This window comes from Sinohyriopsis cumingii, chromosome 8 (genome assembly GCF_028554795.1).
Source record: "Sinohyriopsis cumingii isolate HCF-2022 chromosome 8, ASM2855479v2, whole genome shotgun sequence".
Taxonomy (NCBI): domain Eukaryota; kingdom Metazoa; phylum Mollusca; class Bivalvia; order Unionida; family Unionidae; genus Sinohyriopsis; species Sinohyriopsis cumingii.
This window is the reverse complement of record NC_142968.1, coordinates 37,886,970-37,907,988: the sequence shown is the minus strand read 5'-3', so window position 1 is coordinate 37,907,988 and position 21,019 is coordinate 37,886,970. Positions and strand designations below refer to the sequence as shown.

Below are 21,019 nucleotides of genomic sequence, written 5' to 3'. Positions count from 1 at the left end.
CTGATCTGGCTCGTTATGTGATGACAGATCAGAGTCTGTGTTGTTTGCAGTTGGACTTGTAAGTGAATATATATGGTATGCTGTTCATTTTACCTCATGATGATAGCATGATTGAAAGCGACCCGAGTACACATGTGTGACAAATGTTTGTCTAATTTTCAAACAATAGTTTTCTATGCTAATTCACATATTTTGAAGATGTTATGGAAATTATGCTGTGTATTAAATTTTTTACCAATTCCAGTGGTAAATGCCACTTAAAATTTTTTAATATTCATTAAGGCAATAACACTTTCACTCTCATTGAAAAATTGTACAAAATGTTTGGTATTGAGTTCTTGGGGAATTAGCTGTTCAAAACGTATTGGTCTTTATTTTCAAGCACATCGTCAGCTGGAACTTTCAGTATAAAAATTCTGTTTTTTAAATTTCTTTCCTTATTAAAAGAATGTTGGCAAATATCACATAAATGTCAGGTGATAAACATTTTTAAAAGTACATTTCATTAATTAATATAGAATTATATAGATGTTTTGGGAAATTGGACCAGCATTTCACACATAAGTTTTGACTCTGTATGCAACAATACCCAGCAGCTCTTGGTCTACACTGTTAACAGTTAATTTACTATCTTATGTACAGCAAATAAGACATTTATTAATTTCAGTTGAACAACAATGCCTTTTGCTGGGACAGAGCTTCTTGTGTCAAAAATATTATCTTTGGTCTAAGGACCACGATTTCCTTAGAATTCTTAAGAACTGTGTTCAGATGAAGTAGTTATAAATGGTCTTATACAAGAGTTTTCACAGAAATATTTTATAAGGGGAGCAACTCACTCATTTCATAGCATTTTTAGTTATTACTTAACAATAGCATAATTTCAAGAAAATACAGCTTCAGGGTATTTTTTTCATGAGTTATATATTAATTTGATTAAGTGTTTTATGGTACAACAACACATGTAGGTTATTTAGTGCTGTAGCACTTTAGCCACTGCTCTTGATCTTTAAATTTGTTAGGTCATGACTAGGAAAGTCACTTTTATTTAAATGAGTGTTAAATTTCTGTGTAATATTTGAGCCATTCCAAGTACGAAGGTCATAATGAGCTGATGACATAATAAACAGAATTATAAATGTTTTTGGAAAATGATAAATAGTGTGAACAAAACATGGAATAGAAGAAAATAATAACTTTAAAGATCATAAATAGAGCAAATACTTTACAGTGTGTATTCCAAATAGCAGATAAATTAATATTTTTCACCATAGAGATCTTAATGCTTGGGATATATATATACTCGCTTAAAAGTTGATTCCAGCTGCAAACTGCATAGACTCAGATCTGCCATCATATAATGCATTAACAGATCTGGGTCAACGCAGTTTGTAGGAGTAATCAGTGATACAACGAACTTGTATATGAGTGTTTGCAGTGGCTCGTTTGCATATCATATCAGGAAACCTGCTAATCAATATTTCTCTCTTCTAGGCTGAGGCAACTGTAAAGGTGGAGAATGACAACACAGATGTCGGCAGTAATGTTATTATTGCTGGTTACCCAGTGAAGGTAAATTTTTCATCTAGCCTTTGGGGTATATGCTAGATATAGGTGTCACTTTGTTGACTGTATTGTCCTGATTGAATAGACATCAAAGTTACATTTTTGTATTTGGCTCAGTTTTCCTTAAAATCATTATTATTGAATATCACAAATGCACTGCATACATCAGCCATGTTGGAGTATTTTCTGGATGGAACCATCATTGAGAAATGAGTGTGAGTGTGGTGCTATTTCATGTATTAATGTTACAGAGGACAAACTATAAGTGTGTTACATCAGGGCTGGACACATTTATAAAATTCAACTTGCCCTAAGCATATTTTAAACTTGCCTCAGAATATGGCAAGATAATATGACAGCAAAAGTATAAACCTAAGGCAAAATATATTATTTGATGTTTTCTTTAAATTCTTTTATATTTATTGTACATATAAAGATATTTTTTGCACATAAAACCTTTTTCCAATGAATAAAGATGTCAGTAATGAAATATCTAGGGGTCATTCACTGGATATTATATACTTTTGAGAGAGTGACATATGTAAGTTGTTTACACTTAAAACATGCTCAGTTAAGAGAATGTTGGCATAATCTATGCTCCTTTCATGTATTGTGGCTTACATTTCTTTAGGATATTGTACTTGTGAAAATTGTACATGATCTAATCACACGGTAGACCAAAATGGTTGCTTCCATGTACTTGAAAGATTATCCCGAATTGGTCAAAAGCGCACAAACTTTGGCAGTTATTAAAGTAGGTATAACAAATTAAGCCAAATCAGGCAATACCAGCTTCAAAAATGCATGAATTACAAAATATCTGGAAAGTAATGGTAAATGTTGGTAGATATATAGGTGATTAAAGGGTTTGAATTGATAACTACAGATGAGCAAAGAGAGATAGCTGATAGACTGTATCAGCAAAAATGCAAATTTTTCTTCGAAATGAGTGCAATTGTTTGGTAGTTATTTTTTATTTACATAACTAAATGACTTGAGAACACTTATTTTCATCCATGTAATTATTTGATCTTCAGTAATTATGTAAAACTGGATGATAAACACTGTTTATGGAATGTAGATGTTTCCTGTACATTGGTCACACATTTACAGAAATCCATATGGCAGATCATTAGAGTCAAGAGTCTTTTATCTCCTATAATAAAAATCTCAATTATTATCTCACTAATAGTTACCACCTTGAAATGGTGACATGCATCAGAACAATCTGTGACATGCCAGCATATGAGAGTTTGCACATTTCATTGGATTAGAAAGTTGGCCAGCATAATCACAGTGGAGAAGCCTACTCACCCAGTGCTTGAGGATAGGTTTGGATTTGAAAGTTGGCAGATCCTATATATTTACATAAATGTATCTGATAATAAGAAGAACTATAAATACTTATTCTGTTTGTCACAAAATGCTTGAATAGTAAGCATTATGACTCTATGGTCTTAAACTAAGTAACAGTAAAGAGTAAAAACCAACAAGTTTTGTAAAATTAAACAAATAATTATTTGCCTAGAATACAAATTGAAAATTTAAAGATAACTTAGTGTTGTGAATTAAATCCCAAATAGTTCTGAAAGTTCTATCACAAGTCCAAATGTATGAATTTTTCAATTAAATTCCAGTTGTGTTGCAGATAAGTTCCAATATTTAATGTGTTGATGTGTTTATAGTCTAGAACATACTAATGTGCCAGTGGCCTGGAATATGTTGATGTGCTAGCAGTCTTTTGCTATATCACAGTAATTGACTTAGGTCAGTTACAAAATACAGACATGCATAATATATAATCATTTGAGAAAGCCAACAAATAATACAAATTAAATATACATAACAAGTGTGAAATAAGAGAAGTTATAGAATAATTCAGTGTACTGTTGCAAATTTGATGAGTATAACTTTTCTAGAATATAAAAGCATTATAAAATTAGCAAAAACCTATCTTCCAATAGTTTGTGATTGGGCTGGCCAGCGGGAAATCATCTAGGAAAATTGAGCTTTTCTTGGGTGTGAGACAGGTGGATCTGTCAAGTCCACTGCTACTTTTACAGTCTATCAGCATAATGCATGATGCACGCAACATTAAAGTTATCAAAAAAGAAGGTTCTCAAGCAGAGATAATTAAAATCCAGAGGGTTTGGTTTTATTTGTAATTAAGGACACTGTATAAGTTAAAGTCTGGATTATGCATTCTGGAACATCCTTGTTTAACCCTTTACCTCATAGAGCATAGTGACAAAGTGCAGCGTGCTATAAATAGAACTTCTGTTACCTAGTCGACCGCATATGCATAGGCCTGTCTGTGAACTGTTAAGCAATGTAGTGTATGTTACTTTTAACAGCAATTTTAACCATTTTATATTTTTGGTACACATCTATTATATGTGGAAAAATTTAAGAGTAAAGTCTGATTGTTATAGCTGTGTCATTTTTCACGGAAGAATTTTTTATGTGCTTTAAAATCTTAAGAGAACTTGTTCACTGTCATGTCAGTGAGGCCGCGTGACCAACCGTAGCTGCCATTTTCCATACTCAAAATTTACATTTTTCGCCTGCGTCTACATCACTAAGTCATCTGAATTTGATAATTTATAAAAACTAATTGCTGCCTACATCAATATCAGAGCCTATACCTAAGTTATTGAATCTTTCATAGTTGTGATTCTAATCATGAAAACTTCGTAAGTACTGACTGAAATCCTGCCTGTGAACTGTTAAGCAATGTAGTGTATGTTACGTTTAACGGCAATTTTAACCATTTTACATTTTTAGGACACATTTATTATATGTGGAAAAATTTAAGAGTAAAGTCCGATTGTTATAACTGTGCAATTATTTTTCACGGAAGAATTTTTTATGTGTTTTAAAATTTTGAGAGAACTCATTCATTGTCTTGTCATTGAGGCCGCGTGACCAACCGTAGCTGCCATTTCCCATACTCGAAATTTACATGTTTTTCGTCTGCGTCTACATCACAAAGTCATCTGAATTTGATCATTTATAAAAACTAACTGCTGCCTACATCAATATCAGAGCCTTTACCTAAGTTATTGAATCTTTCATAGTTGTGATTATAATCGTGAAAACTTCGTAAGTACTGAATAAAATCTGCGACCGCAGTTTTGGAGAGCGGAGATTACGACCCAGTTACTTTAAAAAGCAGATATCGACCAGTGCATAAACAGTCACCAAGTGATCTGACGTAATTGTCATTCGCAGAAATGAATGTAGTATATAATAGGGGGGTTATCTCTGAAGGTGGTGTTACAAAAACCAGCTCAAAATGGCTGATGTTTACAGCAGGCGTCAAAAGGCACTTCCATACAAATGGAGTAGAGGCGTCCAAAGACACTTGTATGAGGTAAAGGGTTAAAGAGTACTAGTATGAAGTATGTAACAGTGGCTTACTTATTGGACTAGGGTTGGAGCATGGGATAGGATTTGGTATTAAGTTAGGGATCATACAGGGCTGGAACAGGTTTTTCACAGCATTCCCTGGAATCCTTAACCTTCTTCGCAAAGCATCTTTTTATGCCTCATCTCGAATGTGTTATGCTTGTCCATCCTTCTTTCTTTCCATCCTTTATACCTTGGATAAGTTTTGCATTTAGGTCAGTTTGCAGTATGTATGTCGGGTTGTCCATTCAGGTCAGTTTTCATGTACTGTGATTGCTCCAATGGCCTAAGTGTTTCGAGTGTCTGCCTTGGATGGGGGAGTTTGTGGGTCATACAAAAGACTTATTTTAAAAAAATGGTACTAGCAGCTGCCTCACTTGGCGCTCAGCATTAAGAGGTTAGTGTTAGGACTGGTCAGCAATGTGTCAGGATAATGTGACTGACTGAGACATGATGCCACACTGTAGACATCGTTTTGATATGACTAAAAAATTGTTTAAAGCTACATTAAAATCCAGATCACACACACACATTCAAATACTGTGATTGGCTATCCATTTGGGTAAGTTTACAGGCACTGTGATGTAATGTCAATTTGGGTCAATTTACAGGCACTGATTTAGTGTCCATTTAGATTACTTAACAAGCACTATGATGGAATATCCATTGGGGTCAGTTTGCAGGCATTGTGATTGGGTATCCATTTAGTTTACAGACACTGTGGCACTGATTTTTCATGTTTCTGAAAGATTTTTGTTCAGTACAGTCAGCACTCCTTAGTTCCATTGAAATATGCATGGTACCCAAGGTTTTAAAAACAGTGTATGCCAGGGTACTCTGAATACTCAAAGAATTCATATGAAAATGATCCAGATTCTAAATTGTGTAAGTGGGCAACTACTTAACATTTAAAGTGCCTTCCTTGGGTCTTAAACATGTTTTACTGGAACATCCCTTACACCATCCAAGTTTATTTCCAGCTATTTTATTGTCATAAGGAATCTATGTTTGTAAAGATCGTCTCTTATCATTGACAAGCCAGCATGTTTAAATGACAAGAATGAGTCAAAAAGATAAATCTATGCTTCATATCTAATATTTTCATAATTTAAAAAAAAAATCTCATTAAAGGTTTGTTGTAGAAACAAAATGCTTACATGCTGCATAACTCATAAGTTGAGTTCTACTGCAAACAAAATGAGCCATTGTGTGATGCACTGGCAGATTAGGGTCTTTATTGTTTGTTCTGTCAATTACTCCTTACATCATAGATCAGTATCTTTATACTTCTTCCCTTTGTCTGCCTCTCCATATTTTTTTTGTTTTCCTGTTTTTGTCTGGACTATCAGGCAGAATGAGATTGTAGTTGGCAGGGGACATTCTTTATTTTACAGAGAGACAGGTATTATATATATTCACTCCAGATGAAGAGTCACAGGAAAACTTCCATTAAAAATGTTGATTTCATTGTATTTTGAACACTTTAAATATCTTTGTACAAACTTTTGTATCTGCAAGCATAAATGAAAACATGCCAGAGAATAATCTAAAATTGTTTTGGAGTTGTCACACCTTTTAATGATGGCCCTCATCTTAAGAATCAGCATGGGGTGAAGCTGGGCCAGGATTTAAGAAAGCAGTCACTTGTTCCTCACAGAGGAACAGGGACAGGTTTTATAATCTGAGGGGAGACATAACTGACCCAAATCCAGTGAAACAGTAATAATAGAATGCAGTGTTATTCTTTGCCTTATAATGTGACCCCTTGTTACATTTAGATATTAGCATATTTCAGTTAATGAACTATGTTGATAATACCACTAGACTTCTATTTTTATCAACAGGGCAAAGTTTATAGTGAAGGTGAACCAATTCGTGGAGTGAGCTTCCTGCTTTTCTCCACCCTTGTGAAGAAAGACGTAAGTAGTTTAATGTTTGCAAGCTTTGTTTACCATATATACTCACATGTAAGTAAAAATCCAACTGCACACAACATAGATCCTGATTGGCCATAGCATAATGTGCCTGCATATCAGGTCGCTGTTTTGTTATTCTGCTGATTACTCCTCACAAACTGTACCAACCCAGATCTGCAGACGCATGCATATTATGGCCATGTAGAAGGGTTGCCCTTTATGACAAGAATTTTGACCAGCTGCAGAACCAGGTTAGTAGTAAAATTGTATCTTATTTTATACATGCTGTCATATAGAGATTACACTTTTACACCCAAACTGTGCATTTTTGCTACTTACAGTAGCAATAATTACACTTATACCTCTTGGTGGGTTGGCATGTATGGAGTTCTCTGTGAAGACATTAAAAATTAGACCATAGGATAGAGTATACTTAAAGAATACTTTAACACTAGGTTTGAGATAATGGGAACAGAATGTATGAACTGTGAGCTATTGTTTGGAAGATCTTTGGCTTTTGCATTCATAAAACTTATCAGTTAATAGGATGCATTCAGCTCATTAATTTGTCCTTCCGTGAAAGCTGTGTTTTGACAGAATATGAATTCAGTTTTTCAATATTATGCTTAACCATGTCTAGCAAGAATTAGGTTAGGAACCCTTTTATGGTTTTCAAATAATTGGTGTGTAAATTTTATCAGAGTATGTTTACTCAAGGTATATGCTGTAAGTGGGGCCTCGACAGGTATTTCCCAAATCATTAGTGAGAATTGAAGGCATTAAGTGATTAGACTAGAATGTAATTGGAAAGTAAAACTAGCATGGAAATTCTGTTGAAAGATACCTCCAAATCCAGCCTTTTGAAGCTAAGAAAAGATGTAAACCATGCTTTTGGGCTTGTTTCACAATAGAAATGCTACAGGTTATCTGCTTGCAGACCTAGTAACCCATACGATTTTAATTTAAAGGTAGACCTGTGACCCCTGTATCACTTAACTCTAAATTATTAACTATCATGATTTATGTAGTATCTGAAAATTTCTACCCTATGCGATTGACGGATGGCGAGATATTTAGTTTAAATGTACATGTCATGAATATTCTCTGTAAGCCAAGTATAACTTCGGCAGTTTCCATGATCTCAGATGGTGTGACGTCACAAGAGGAATCTTGCATTGCTAAAAACCATTGTTTTCTTGTCAAGCGTGAAGCGTCTCTGGATTGTATTCCGACTGCGTGTATTACTCGGTATGGGAAAGATGTGTATCGTTGGTGGATGTAGTAATACACCAGAAGATGGTGTTTCATTGCACTTGTTTCCCCCGGACATTAAATATAAAGGACTTTGGTCCCGGTTTGTGCTGCTAACAAGAGCAGATTGGAGAGAGCCTTCAAAACATGCGACAATCTGTAGTGAGCATTTTCAACCCGATTCTTTTGGGCCCAGTCAGAGTTTGATGTCTACATTTGGAATAAAGAAAAAACCTACTCTTTGCCCCGGTGCAGTACTATCCATTATGCCACGAGCAAAGTGTGCTCACAGCCCAGATGTGGATGAAAGCCACCCACCCACCACAACCAATAGTTCAGACCAGACATTAAAGTGCCCAAGATCAGCATACAAGAAGAGGGAGAGAGAACAGGTATAATAGTATCTCTAACTTTTGCAAATTGTCTTCTTTTTATTTCACTGCTTTATGAATGATTCTTTTTCATGTGAGTGTACATGTGTGTGTGCGTGTGTGTGTGTGTGTGTGTGTGTGTGAAGAGAGAGAGAGAGAGCATCAGCAGTCACACAATAATATGGTCAGGTTTCATTGGTGTAATATTGAGTTGGAAAATATTTTACATAAATGTATGTAATAAAGTTTCTTCATGCAAAGCTTCACATGACCATTTCATTAGTACAATGCATGGCAGTATAACATCAGCTAAATTTATCTTTCAGACATTACATGATGCTATGGCTACATGTACAAGTTCAGTTGCCAATGTAGCAGAAGATGAGGCAGAAAGTGGAACTGTTTTTTCTGACCCAGATATGGTAGGTTTCTCTAAGCAAGATTGTAAGTACTGCAGAGCATTCAACAGTCAGGATTAAATAGATGTTTGTTAAAATAATTTGGTATTAAATTTTTGAACAACAAATAATATTAAATTTAATTAATGCCATTATGACCAAATTGTCACACACTTAAGAAATGTGTGCATTTCTCCTTCAGATACATTCCCCAATCACATTAACGTTAGGGATATAAGCCTGCTACCTCTCGAATCCAGCCCTACTAAAAGACGAAACTTCATCTTTTCTGTCTATCTCATATAGACCAAAGGGTAATAACTCTTGCCCCTTCCCTCCCCTTGCCACCTCCAGGTTTCGCTAGTTTTTAAGCTTCGCTTGTACTGATAACACGTACATTATACCTCCAAACAATCCAAGCCATCTTAGCGCTAAATTGACCATCCGAAGTTAAATTTGGATTTATTGTGTTGGACAATCATTCTTTTACAGGTTGTATACATTATTTTAACAATTTCAGAATGCCCTCCACCTCCTACCGCCACTCAAGACTACAAAAGTTAAGGCGTCTGTAGATCTTGACGGGGAGGAAGAGACGCCGTCCTTCCGGCTCCTTCCCCAGTCGGCAAAAATTAAGGAGATCAATGATCGTCTATCAGGACGAATAGGTGATGGGGAAATGCTAAGGCGTTCTTTTCAGAAAGCCAAGTACCAGCGACGTTCTCGTGTCACTGGTACAAAACTCATTCAGATGCCTTCAGTACGGATCTTCCGGCCCTGGACAAAAATAAGGCAGCAGTTCACATGTCGGCTCCACTGTTTTACAAGATGGACAAGAATGTGTTCCATGCCACGTCAAAGCTAGTCCGGAACATAGTCGCTACGTCTTCAATGTTAGACTTGGCTTCATTAGCCATTTTCTGACTCGCAGAAAAATCCGACAATGACCACGCTTGGAAAGCGACGGCCCAGATTCTTAGAGTTATTAACAAGGCAGCTCACCATTCCATGGCTAATGTGTTGACTGCTTCTGCCAACTTAGACCTGATACGACGTGACGCATGTCTGCGGTCCACGTCGCTCAAGCCCCATCATACTCTGGCTTTACGGATGACTCCGTTTGAGTCGCCTTTACTCTTTGGAGGAAAAATTGAAGCAGTTCGGAAGCAGGCAGCTCAGGAACTGCCCCTCCAATTCGCCGCCCAACCCTTGCAGGCGTTTAGGAAAAGTCAGCCCCTGCCACAGTGGAGGGATGATTGGCGGACCAGGGACAAGGGATCCTTACAATCAAATGTGCAGTATAGATCCCAACCCAATGCCAGGAGACAACAGGCTAATCAAGCTAGGAGGCAACCATACAGAGGCGGTAAGAAACAAAGTTTCTCCGTCTTCAAGCCTCCTAACTCTAAAAGTTGACATACCCTACCCACCACCCGCGGACAGCCTACCTGTGGGCGGCCGCCTCCTGCAATTTCAGGACCACTAGACCACCTTTTTTCCACAGAACAATTGGGTGATCCAGGTCATTTCAGAGGGGCTTTGGAATTCATTTATCCAACTCACCCACCCCACCCCTCGTCCTCCTCTCCCCTCTTCACGGACGTACCGTCCGATCGGGAGAAGGATACCTTTCTACAACAGGAGATACGGTCGCTCATAGAAAAATGGGCAGTGGAGATTGTGAAAAAAAAACGCAATCGCCGGGGTTTTATTCCAGGCTGTTTCTTATCCAGAAGGCAAACGGCAAGTTGAGTCTGATCATCGACCTGAGTCGCCTCAACCAATACATTTTACCACCGAAATTCAAGATGGAAATGGCGAGATCAATCCGTCTTTCCATCCGGTGGGACGAGTATGCCGTTGGTCTAGATGTGACCGATGCATATTTTCACATCCCTATCCACCCCGCGTCACGGAAATTTCTCCGATTCGCTTACCACAACGCGGTTTTTCAGTTCCAGGTCCTACCTTTTGGCCTCAACATCAGCCCTTGGGCTTTTACCAAGGTTAGGGATTGCGTCGTCACCCTGTTCCGCTCGACTTCATCTACAGGGACGGCAATGTACTTGGACGACATCCACCAGAAACATATGGTAAGTTCTATTCTGCTCAAAGGCAGAAACGATCTTTTAGCACTTTTAGATCATCTAGCTTTCTCGTGAACTGGAAAAAGTCCGATCTCCGTCCATCCCAGCGTTTTGTCCATCTGGGTATGGAGTTTCTCACCGATCTGAGTCTGGTACGGCTTCCTCGCGCTCACGTAATTCGGATCGTCGAACTTGTCGAGTCCGTTTCCAACAGGACGTGGATTTCAGTGAGAGAATTCTTGCAACTTCTCGGATTATTCAATGCAGCGGCGGACTTGATCCCGCTTGGCCGTCTTTTTATGCGTCCCTTACAAATGACGTTACTGGCACAATGGCGCCCCTTTTCAAGTTCCCTCAATCAAACAATAATGATCACGCCCGAGATCCAATCATTCCTGCGTCAGTGGCACAGCCCCGGTTGGCTGTCCATGGGGATTCCTCTGGAGATGCCCCAAGCGGAGATAACGGTATGTACCGATGCCAGTACCTACGGTTGGGGTGGCCACCTGTTGCCGGACTTCGCTACAGTCAGCAGCATGTGGGAGCCAGGGGAGAGGCCTCTCCACATCAACCTTTTAGAAATGTGGGCTGTCATCAATGCCTTTCATTTCTGGAAGGATCAACTCTCAGGAAAAACTGTCCTCATTATGTCAGACAACTCTGTGGTGGTGACTTACCTCCTCAAACAAGGGGGCACCAAATCACCAGACCTGTGCATTCTGATCTGTCAGTTTCTGCATTGGTGCGACAACCTCCACATCAACGTACAAATTAGACACATTCCCGGCAGACTCAGTGTCTTGGCTGACACTCTATCCAGGAAAGGTCAAGTCATTCACACGGAATGGTCACTCCATCAGTCAGTCTTTCTTCGGATTTGCACACTTTGGGGGCGTCCGATGATCGATCTTTTTGCGACAAGGTGGAATCGCAAGTTACCCACCTTTGTCTCTCCAGTTCCAGACCCAGAGGCTTGGGCCGTGGGCGCTCTGTCGATCAGCTGGGAGGGGTTGTGGGCATTCGCCTGCCCTCCCACAGTTTTGGTACCGAAAATAATCCAGAGGTTAAGGGGTCAGAACTGTTGGATGATTCTGATTGCCCCTCTCAGATGGAACAAGTCCTGGGTCACCGATCTACTCGATCTAGCGATAGATCTACCCAGGAAGATTCCAACCAGCCCAAATCTTCTCAAACAACCGCGGTCACAGGTGTTCCACCCCTGCCCGGACCGTCTTCTTCTTCATGCTTGGCTCTTGCCCAGACAGCCTTGCGAGACAAACAATTTAAACCTTCGATTGTGGAGAGAATCTCAAGAGCAAGAAGGCCTTCCACTCTGAAGGCTTACGAGGGAAAGTGGCGTGTTTTCAGGGACTGGTGCCATATCAATAACATCGTCCCTTTGAGTGTCTCAATCCCTCATCTGGCCGACCTTTTTCTCTGGCTTTTCGAGGAGAAATAGTTGGCCCCAATTACTATCAAAGGCTACTGCTCCATGATATCAGACACATTCCACCATCATGGTAGATGTGATATTGGGCATAACAAAGATCTATCAGATCTTTTAGCCAATTTTGATTTCAATCGACCAAAATCCCTCACCCTATTTCCAAAATGGAATCTGTCCTGGTTTTTAACATGGCTCAATTCAGACAAGTTTGAACCTTTAGCCCACACTTCGTTAAAGCTACTATCATACAAAACATGTTTCTTGATAGCCTTAGCTTCAGCATGCAGGGTGAGCGAGTTACATGCCCTTTCCAGTGACCCGAACTTTCTTCAGATCAGAGGGTTCGGTGGTCCTCCTGACGCAACCAGGCTTTGTAGCCAAAAATAGGTTACCATCCATTGGCAATCAAAGAATCGTCATTCGCTCGCTCTCTTCCATAGATAAGTCAAGAGCAACAGCCATGCAAGATCCTGTTCATGCACTCATGCACTATTTAAAACGCACAGAGGCGTGTCGGGACACACGTAAGCGCCTCTTTCTTCCGGTCAAAGCTGGTAAACAGGATATCACCCCTCAAGCCCTTGCTTCATGGCTGAAGTGGGTTATATGCTCCACGTACTCTGAGGTCTCACAAGATCAGAGTCGCCTCATGAAGATTATAGCTCATGAGATTAGAGCAATCTCGGCGAGCCTTGCATTCGAACATAATGTTTCGATCCGAGATATAATAGAAGCTGTTGGCTGGCATGCAGAGTCAACCTTCTCCAGTTTTTATCTCAGAGATTTGGCTTCGCAGAGGCAAACCTTGAATCTGGTAGGTCCGGTGTCTGTAGCCCAGATGACCACCAGACCCATTTAAAACAATCAGCACAGCCTATCAGCTTTGCTGAATTCGCCAGTGAAATTTGTTAGGTAAGAAGATTTCAATAACTATCTTCTTAACCGTATATAGGGGTCACATATCACGGGACCCTAGGCTGTGTTGCTGATGAAATTAGGAGAACGGGTTATCGTTCAAATGGGGAATCCAGCCATCATTCCGTAGAAGGTACCCAGGGTGGAGGCAGGATGCTCAGCATTCCCTCCTCCTATTACCTATTCTCCTAACGTTAATGTGATCGGGAAATGTATTTCAAGGAGAAAGCAAACTTTTTAGTAAATTATGTTTCTCGGAGAATACTTACCCGATCACATTACTTAAAAACCCTCCCAACCTCCCCGCTATGCGAGCATCCTTGTATAATATATATTGCTCAGCTTAAAAAACTAGTGACACCTGGTGGTGGTAAGGGGCAAGAGTTATTGCCCTTTGGCCTATATGAGATAGACAGAAAAGAAGAATTTTTGTCTTTTAGTAGGGCTGGATTCGAGAGGTAGCAGGCTTATATCCCTAACGTTAATGTGATCAGGTAAGTATTCTCGGAGAAACATAATTTACTAAAAAATTTGCTTTCTATTAAATCATTATCCCACCCCTGTGATTTGGTACTATTGTACTTTTTTTTCTACAGTGATGCATATCCTAAAGTTGACAGATTGTCAGTTGAATATTATGTTATTAGGGTATTTTCTCCTTAACTACAGTTTCGGGTAAAAAGTCACAAAAGTAAATATACAGAAATACAAAACTTGTAAATATAGTAACTTATTTTGCATTATAAACCCAGTGTCACAGTCTAGCAGTGGTGGAAAGGAGGTTGGGTGGGTGGGCAGGATATCTTCTGGGCTTAAATTAGGCTGTAGTCATCCATGGCAGTTGCTATACTCTATGTTTTTAAAAATTTGCCAGAAGTATGATGCCTGTGACTCAAGGGTGAAAACAGTAACAACTGGTTGTCAGACTTCAGTCATACCAAAGAGAAAATCTGCTAGGACCCAGTACAGTTGACCAAGGTAATGGTGATGATTGGTGGTCTAGATCTTGTATTTACCATGATGTGGCCCAGCAAAGCTGATTCAGACCTTTAGTTGCATGAAAGCCTTACTTTATAGCAATGAGCCATCACTTTAAGCTCATTGCTCACAAATTTTTTTAAAACCAGGCTTTAAGAAGATGAACTTGCTGTCCAAGAAGAAAGAATGTAAGGATTTAAAGTTTTGGACCAGGAGTGTGACCAATCACATGTACTGGGTCGCCACATCAATGCCTTATCGTAACAGATATGTGATGCTGGAAAAGTGGTGTTCATTAGTGAACCATATACAGAATGGACATGGAGACCTCTTCCCAAAATGTTTGCATGATAAACTAGTGGGACCTGAAACCAAGAAGAAATGGCTTAAGCCAGGTATGACCTAATTTCCTGTTGTTACAGGGAATAGCAATATTTTGTGGCAGTTGGATGTTTATTTAAATTTAAAGGAACATTTTTGCCACTAAAAATTACAGAACTTGCAGAGATACAGGATACAGCCTTGAAATCCATATAGTATGTCCAGTATATCTGCAAGATTGTTCGATAATGTTCATTTTGAGCTCAAGTGTTTTCAGATTTGTCATCGTATACAAGTTAACACTATGGAGTATGGAAATTCGATAGGTGGCAACCTGATTATTCTTGGAGATTTCAACTTTCACTTTGTCCCGGAAACCTAAACACATCAAAACTTCTAGATTCCTTTAATGTTTTCAACCTCAAACAGTCAGTTAACCAACCCACCCATAAACCTGGTCACATTTTAGACTGGATTCTTCATAGACCTGATGATAACATTCTATGGTCCTCCCTGGTATCCCATGAACTTGGATCAGATCACCTCTGCATTATATGCCATCTTGACAAGTCCCTAACCCTCCACCTTTATCTGCTACTAAGAGAAACCTCCATATGATAAATAGAACCAAACAAATGCATGACCATAGCTGCCAACCCTCACGAATTTGGTGTGAATTTCACGACTTTTTCAGCGATTCACAGATTCACGCCACAAGCCAAAAATTCACAAATTTTCCAATTCTCAATTATTTTAAATCTTTAATAAAATCACCGATTTCCCGTTAAGCACTAGTCGTGATGTTCGCAGTTGCCAAAACGGTTCGGCACTGCTGGTCGCTATATTAGTAGAACTACAGCCGATTAGTACAGTTGGCCCGGTAGCAAGCATTTTAGCCTTTTTAATCTATATGTATAAGAGCAGTTTTACAAATGCTTTTGAGAGAAACTGGGGCCTAACCGGAATTTTGCTCTGTGCATGCATGACCAACACTGATTTGAGTTACTGTTCAGCATCACATGTAAGATCTTGAAAATGTCTTCGCCACCAAGGAAAAAGAAATGTATTGCTCAAAAAGTGAAGTTTAATTTGGAATATACATGATATGGGATCAGTTCGTAGCCTCAACCACAACTAATCAAGTTGAGGCTACGACATCATAGCTAGGTTGCAGAGACGATGTGAGGAAGCAAATCGGTTGCAAAAAACACATAGAAGTTGGGAAAATTAAGAATTTGCAGATTTCAGCGCTGGAATATTTTAAGTCATTGGCGGAAGACCTGCAAGCTACCAACACTGAAGCATTATTTGTGAGTTTTCGTGTTCAACACAATCTACCTTTATGAGCTGGAGACCATGCTAAACATTTGTTCCGACCAATGTTCCCGGACTCGAAAATCGCTTCCAAATTTTCCTGTGGAATAGCCAGAAGTGCTGCAGCTCCTGTGCATTCCTCACAGCAACAGTGAACGCGAAGATTATTTTCTCTAGTGAGGAAAAATAAGACAGAATTTAAGGCCTCCTTAGCTGCAGAAAATTTGTCAGCAATTTTAGTCACCAATATCAACCAGCAGGCAAAATGTCTGAACTGTTTAGAAAACAAATTTACGATCAAGCAGTTGAGGAAATTCAAGTCTGCCACAGTATCATGTCTTGATAAATAACCACAAGAACAAGTGAAGTTTATGAATACCATAATAAATGGAAATGCAGATATATTTCTGCATATATGTAGTGTTTAGTTTTATATTGCGATCTTGATATAGTGTAGTATTGACGGTCAGAGTGGATGGAGTTATTCTCATGGTATTTTTCACTAATTGATGTCCAAATTCACGACTTTTTATCCCTATTTTCATTAATTGTGAGCCTGGAAGGTTGGCAGCTATGCATGACATCCAAGCAAACCTAACGACTTGCTTACCTTCTACAGTAGAACAACTCGATAACTGCCTGCATTCATTGCTTGACAAACATGCCCCAGCTACCAAGTGCAGAGTATCAATTCAAAAGTGTTCTCCATGGTACAGCAGTGTTAGGGACCAGCTTCGCACTGCTAAAAGAGACTGCCGTAAAGCTGAGAGGCTTTGGCTTTCCACCAGACTCACTATTCATAAGCAGATCTATGAAGCCGCTAAGAAGAATGTGACAGATATAGTCCATGCAGTGAAATTAGCTCACTGCACTACTAAGATCATGGAAAGTTCCAGCTGCAAAGAGCTCTTCGAGATTACTAACAAGCTAATGTCAAGGAACAAATCTACACCACTTCCAACTACCTTCTCTCCAGTCGACCTTCTTTACATGTTTGCAGATTTCATCCGTGACAAAGTACAAACCATCAGAGATAAGCTTGACACCACATTTTCAATTGACTCGTCATCACCATGCAGTTGGGATACAGAATATAAGCTGCAAACATTAGCAGCATTTGAACCTGTCTCTATGGATTTCGTAGGTACAATCCTGATGAAGAATGCACCAAATTCATGTGAACTTGATCCAGTTCCGGCATCACTGCTGCTTGAGTGCTTAGATCCAGTATTGGCTTCACTAACTGATGTTATTAATACCTCTCTCTCATCCGGGGAATTCCCATAATTTTTCACAACTACCATTGTAAAGCCTCTGCTGAAGAAACCAACACTAGACCATAACGATTTAAAGAACTACCTCCCAGTTTCTAATCTCCCATTCATATAAAAGATCTTAGAAAAGGTTGTTCTATCCCAGCTTGTATCTCATCTGAATTCAAACAGTCTTTTTAGCAATGTACAATCTGCATATCGCCCTTGCCATGGTACTGAAACTACTCTTCTAAAAGTAGTTAATGACATTTTCTCTGCTTTGGATAGCGGAAAGATTACAGTCCTCACCCTCCTTGATTTGTCTGCAGCATTTGACACAATAGACCATGATATATTACTTCACCATCTCCAGCATGTATTTGGCATTCATGATACAGCCTTACTTTGGTTCAAGTCCTACTTGGTCAACAGGACACAAATTGTATCTGCAAATGGAATACACTCCAGCCCAGTTGATCTATGCTGTGGTGTTCCACAGGGGTCTGTTCTTGGACCTGTTCTCTTCATTCTATACACTCAGCCACTCTCAAGTGTCATAGATCATCATCCAGTGTCTCACCAATTGTACGCTGATGACACGCAAATATACAAATCTACAGTACTCTCACATTGCACCAACATGTCATGAACATATGCAAGGCTGCATATCTTGAGCTGAGACGCATCAGCTCCATTCACAATTTTTTATCTTTCAATTGATGCCACTAAAACACTTGTGTGTTCATTAGTACTTTCAAGACTGGACTATTGTAACTCAATTCTGTCTGGTTCATCTCAATATCTACTCCAGAACTTCAAAAAGTTCAAAACACAGCTGCTCGGATCATACTTAGAGTACCACGATCAGAGCACACCTCCCTGCTGTTCTGTACCCTACACTGGCTATTCATTCGATCCAGAATCAAACACAAAATTTGTTCTCTGTGCTGTTTCATTGACGGACATGTGTCCAACATACCTATGCGACCTCACCCATGTGTACACACCAGCAAGATACTTACGCTCCTTTTCTTACAATTGTATACTCATTATTCCCACTGTGAAAGCAAAGTCATATGGACAGCGTTCTTTTGCATACCAGGGCCCAGCAACGTGGAATGAATTGCCCACTGAACTTAGACACAAAGATACAGTGATACCATTCAAGAGTGCTCTCAAAACTCACTTATTTTCACTGCAAGAACAAGACATAATAATGTTTGCTGCCTTAAATATTCTCAGCATGTTTTTTATGTTTTCTAATTTCATGGTGTTTGTTTTCGTAATCATATCATTATATATGTTTTTTATCTTATAGGTGTTGTCTAATGTTGTAAAGCGCTTAGAGCTTCTAAAGATTAGGCGCTATACAAAGTCATTATTATTATTATTATTATATAGGTGAACAATTAAGTAAATAACAAATTTCTTCCTCAGGTTCTGCTGCAGTTGCCAGATTTTCTGATTTGGTTCACAGTTGCCAAGTGACCAAGGATATACAACATCTGTCCCCACTGCACCAAACATTTGAGCTGGAAAGCCTCCACAGTGTGCTGCATCATTTTGCCCCAAAGCTTATTGGGTTTTCCTACTATGGCACAATTTTCAGGTGTTTTGTCCACTCTTTCTTTATAATTGTTTTGGGGTGTTTGAATATTTATAAGTAAAAAGGTGATATAAGTTCCTGAAGCAAATTTTAATATGGGAATAATATGTAGAATAAAAGAACATAAAATATATATTTTTCGAAAGAATTAAGGTGCATAAATATGTTTGAAGAATTACAGAATATATTTTCTGTTTTTATGTCAGAGCATTTTTGGCTGCATTACATTTTGAAGAGAGCAACCAAAAACCACAAGCTACAACATCAGATGGACAACTGTGTTACCAGATTACCTTCCTGAAGTACAAAGAAGTTACAGTGGAAAATACATTTTGTAAGTTCTGCACTTGTTCTTATGTAGACTTTTCTGTACAGCATGTAAGAAGTATTATAAATGGATCGTGGAAGCTGTTTCTTTAACAAATTTGTATACAAAGTCATAAATTTCAACAACTGAAAAGTACTATCGAAATTCCATCAATTGGTTGAAATGCCTTCAGGTCTAGTATTCTGGTATATTGAGATTTGAGATAAATTTGATTTTCAAAATATTACCACTGAAATTTTTTTTCCTTTTTTGGTTTAAATATAATAGCTGAATTGGGCAACAAATGAATGCTTTCCAACGATTAATCAACTAATTAACATTTCATTCATTATAGGCTATGTTGATAGTCTGATGGAAGTAGCTGAGGTACTCGCAGAGAACACCAAAATGAATGAAGAATCTGGCTTGCAGTTGCCAAGAGACATCCTGCCTCCTCCACTGTGTGCACAAATGGCTCTATCTTCACACATGTCTCGATATTCGAAAACTAGTTAGGCCATTTGAATCCAACATAGGTATCAGATGGGAAAGCTTGTTGTTTAATCTGCTACTGAATCAACAAGAAAGTTTATAATCAAATGTGCCAAAATATGGCTGATAAAGCTTTATGCTGCCAAGCAAGTTACCATGCAAGTCTTATGATCTTTTGAGACAGAGGACAGGTAATTCAAAATTACTGCCTTGGCTTAATTGTGCAAATCAAGGAGGGTATATGCATATTTGTATATGCATGTTTGAAATAAAGCAAGAAGAATTATATCTATTCATGTTTCTGTTCTATATTATACATGTAAAAATAAAATGATGTAATGGGAAAAAAATCATAAATGGACCTATGAGAGAAATAAGCCTCAATATCTCAGAAACAAGCCCGATCCAACTTACCATTTGGTATTGTTCAGTCAGTTGCCAATATCTCATTCAGTTTCTTCCCTTTCTTCCTCTAATGCAGACTCTTCACTTGTATATGGTTCATAGCGGTAAGGTTCAACACCTTTTTCATTACTCTCTTCTTGACCTTCATCAAACGAAGAGGAAGAATAATCCAATTCTGGTTCATGTTTGCTCTGACTGTTGCACCGAGTAGCCATGTTGCTAGCCAACTGGTGGTTCCTCTTGTGACACCACAAGCTTGGGTGTGCATATTGGGTTGTGTACAAAAAGTCGCTCGGTTGTTTCCATAGAAGTCACATTTTGGTGATATTTAAAGGGTCATATGTCCGAATCCAGTGAATGAATGTACGTCCTGTCTTCACGGTGTACTTGAAATGTCAATTAAATTAAGATTACCGAAAGTAGTAATAGCATTCAGGTCTACCTTTAAGTCTTCCTGAAGAGACCCTTAAATTATGGACTTATGGAATAGTAGCAAAAAATACAAAAGCTAGTCAGGGTTTGGTCTGGCTTTGGGTTGTAGACTTGGTGGAATTGGTCATGGAACCAGACTACTTTACAGGGATAACTCAGATGCTTCAGTCTACCCATATTCATGTAAATCACTTGCATGATCAAGCTCTTGCATATTTTGGCAATTTTGCCAATCAAATGAAAACATGTTAAAAGTAAAATGGATAACAAATGAGTGTGTGTGTGTGATTTTGATTTTTAACATAGCTTTAGCATTTTTTCAGTCATATTGCTACAGTGTGGCAGTTTATAGTGATGTCTAGCACTAGTGCATCATGCTGCAGGCATGTAGCATGATGTCCCACCCAGTCACATTATCCTGACACCAGGCTGACCAGTCCTAACACTAACCCTTTAATGCTGAGTGACTAGTGAGGTAGCTGCTAGTACTATTTTTATAAGTCTTTGGTATGACTCAGCTGGGGTTAAATCGTGATATTTGGGCACAACTCC

At 38.7% G+C, this 21,019-nt stretch overlaps 1 protein-coding gene across 1 annotated transcript in view; it reads left to right on the top strand.

Moving 5' to 3' along the window:
• The window catches only part of LOC149793311 (BOS complex subunit NOMO1-like), a 185,666-nt gene that overhangs the window by 23,377 nt on the left and 141,270 nt on the right, over positions 1-21,019 (top strand). The window contains exons 5-6 of the mRNA XM_089967278.1: positions 1,495-1,572; positions 6,819-6,893. Of these exons, the coding sequence (XP_089823404.1) occupies positions 1,495-1,572; positions 6,819-6,893 (153 nt within the window). The remainder of the gene's footprint in view (positions 1-1,494; positions 1,573-6,818; positions 6,894-21,019) is intronic.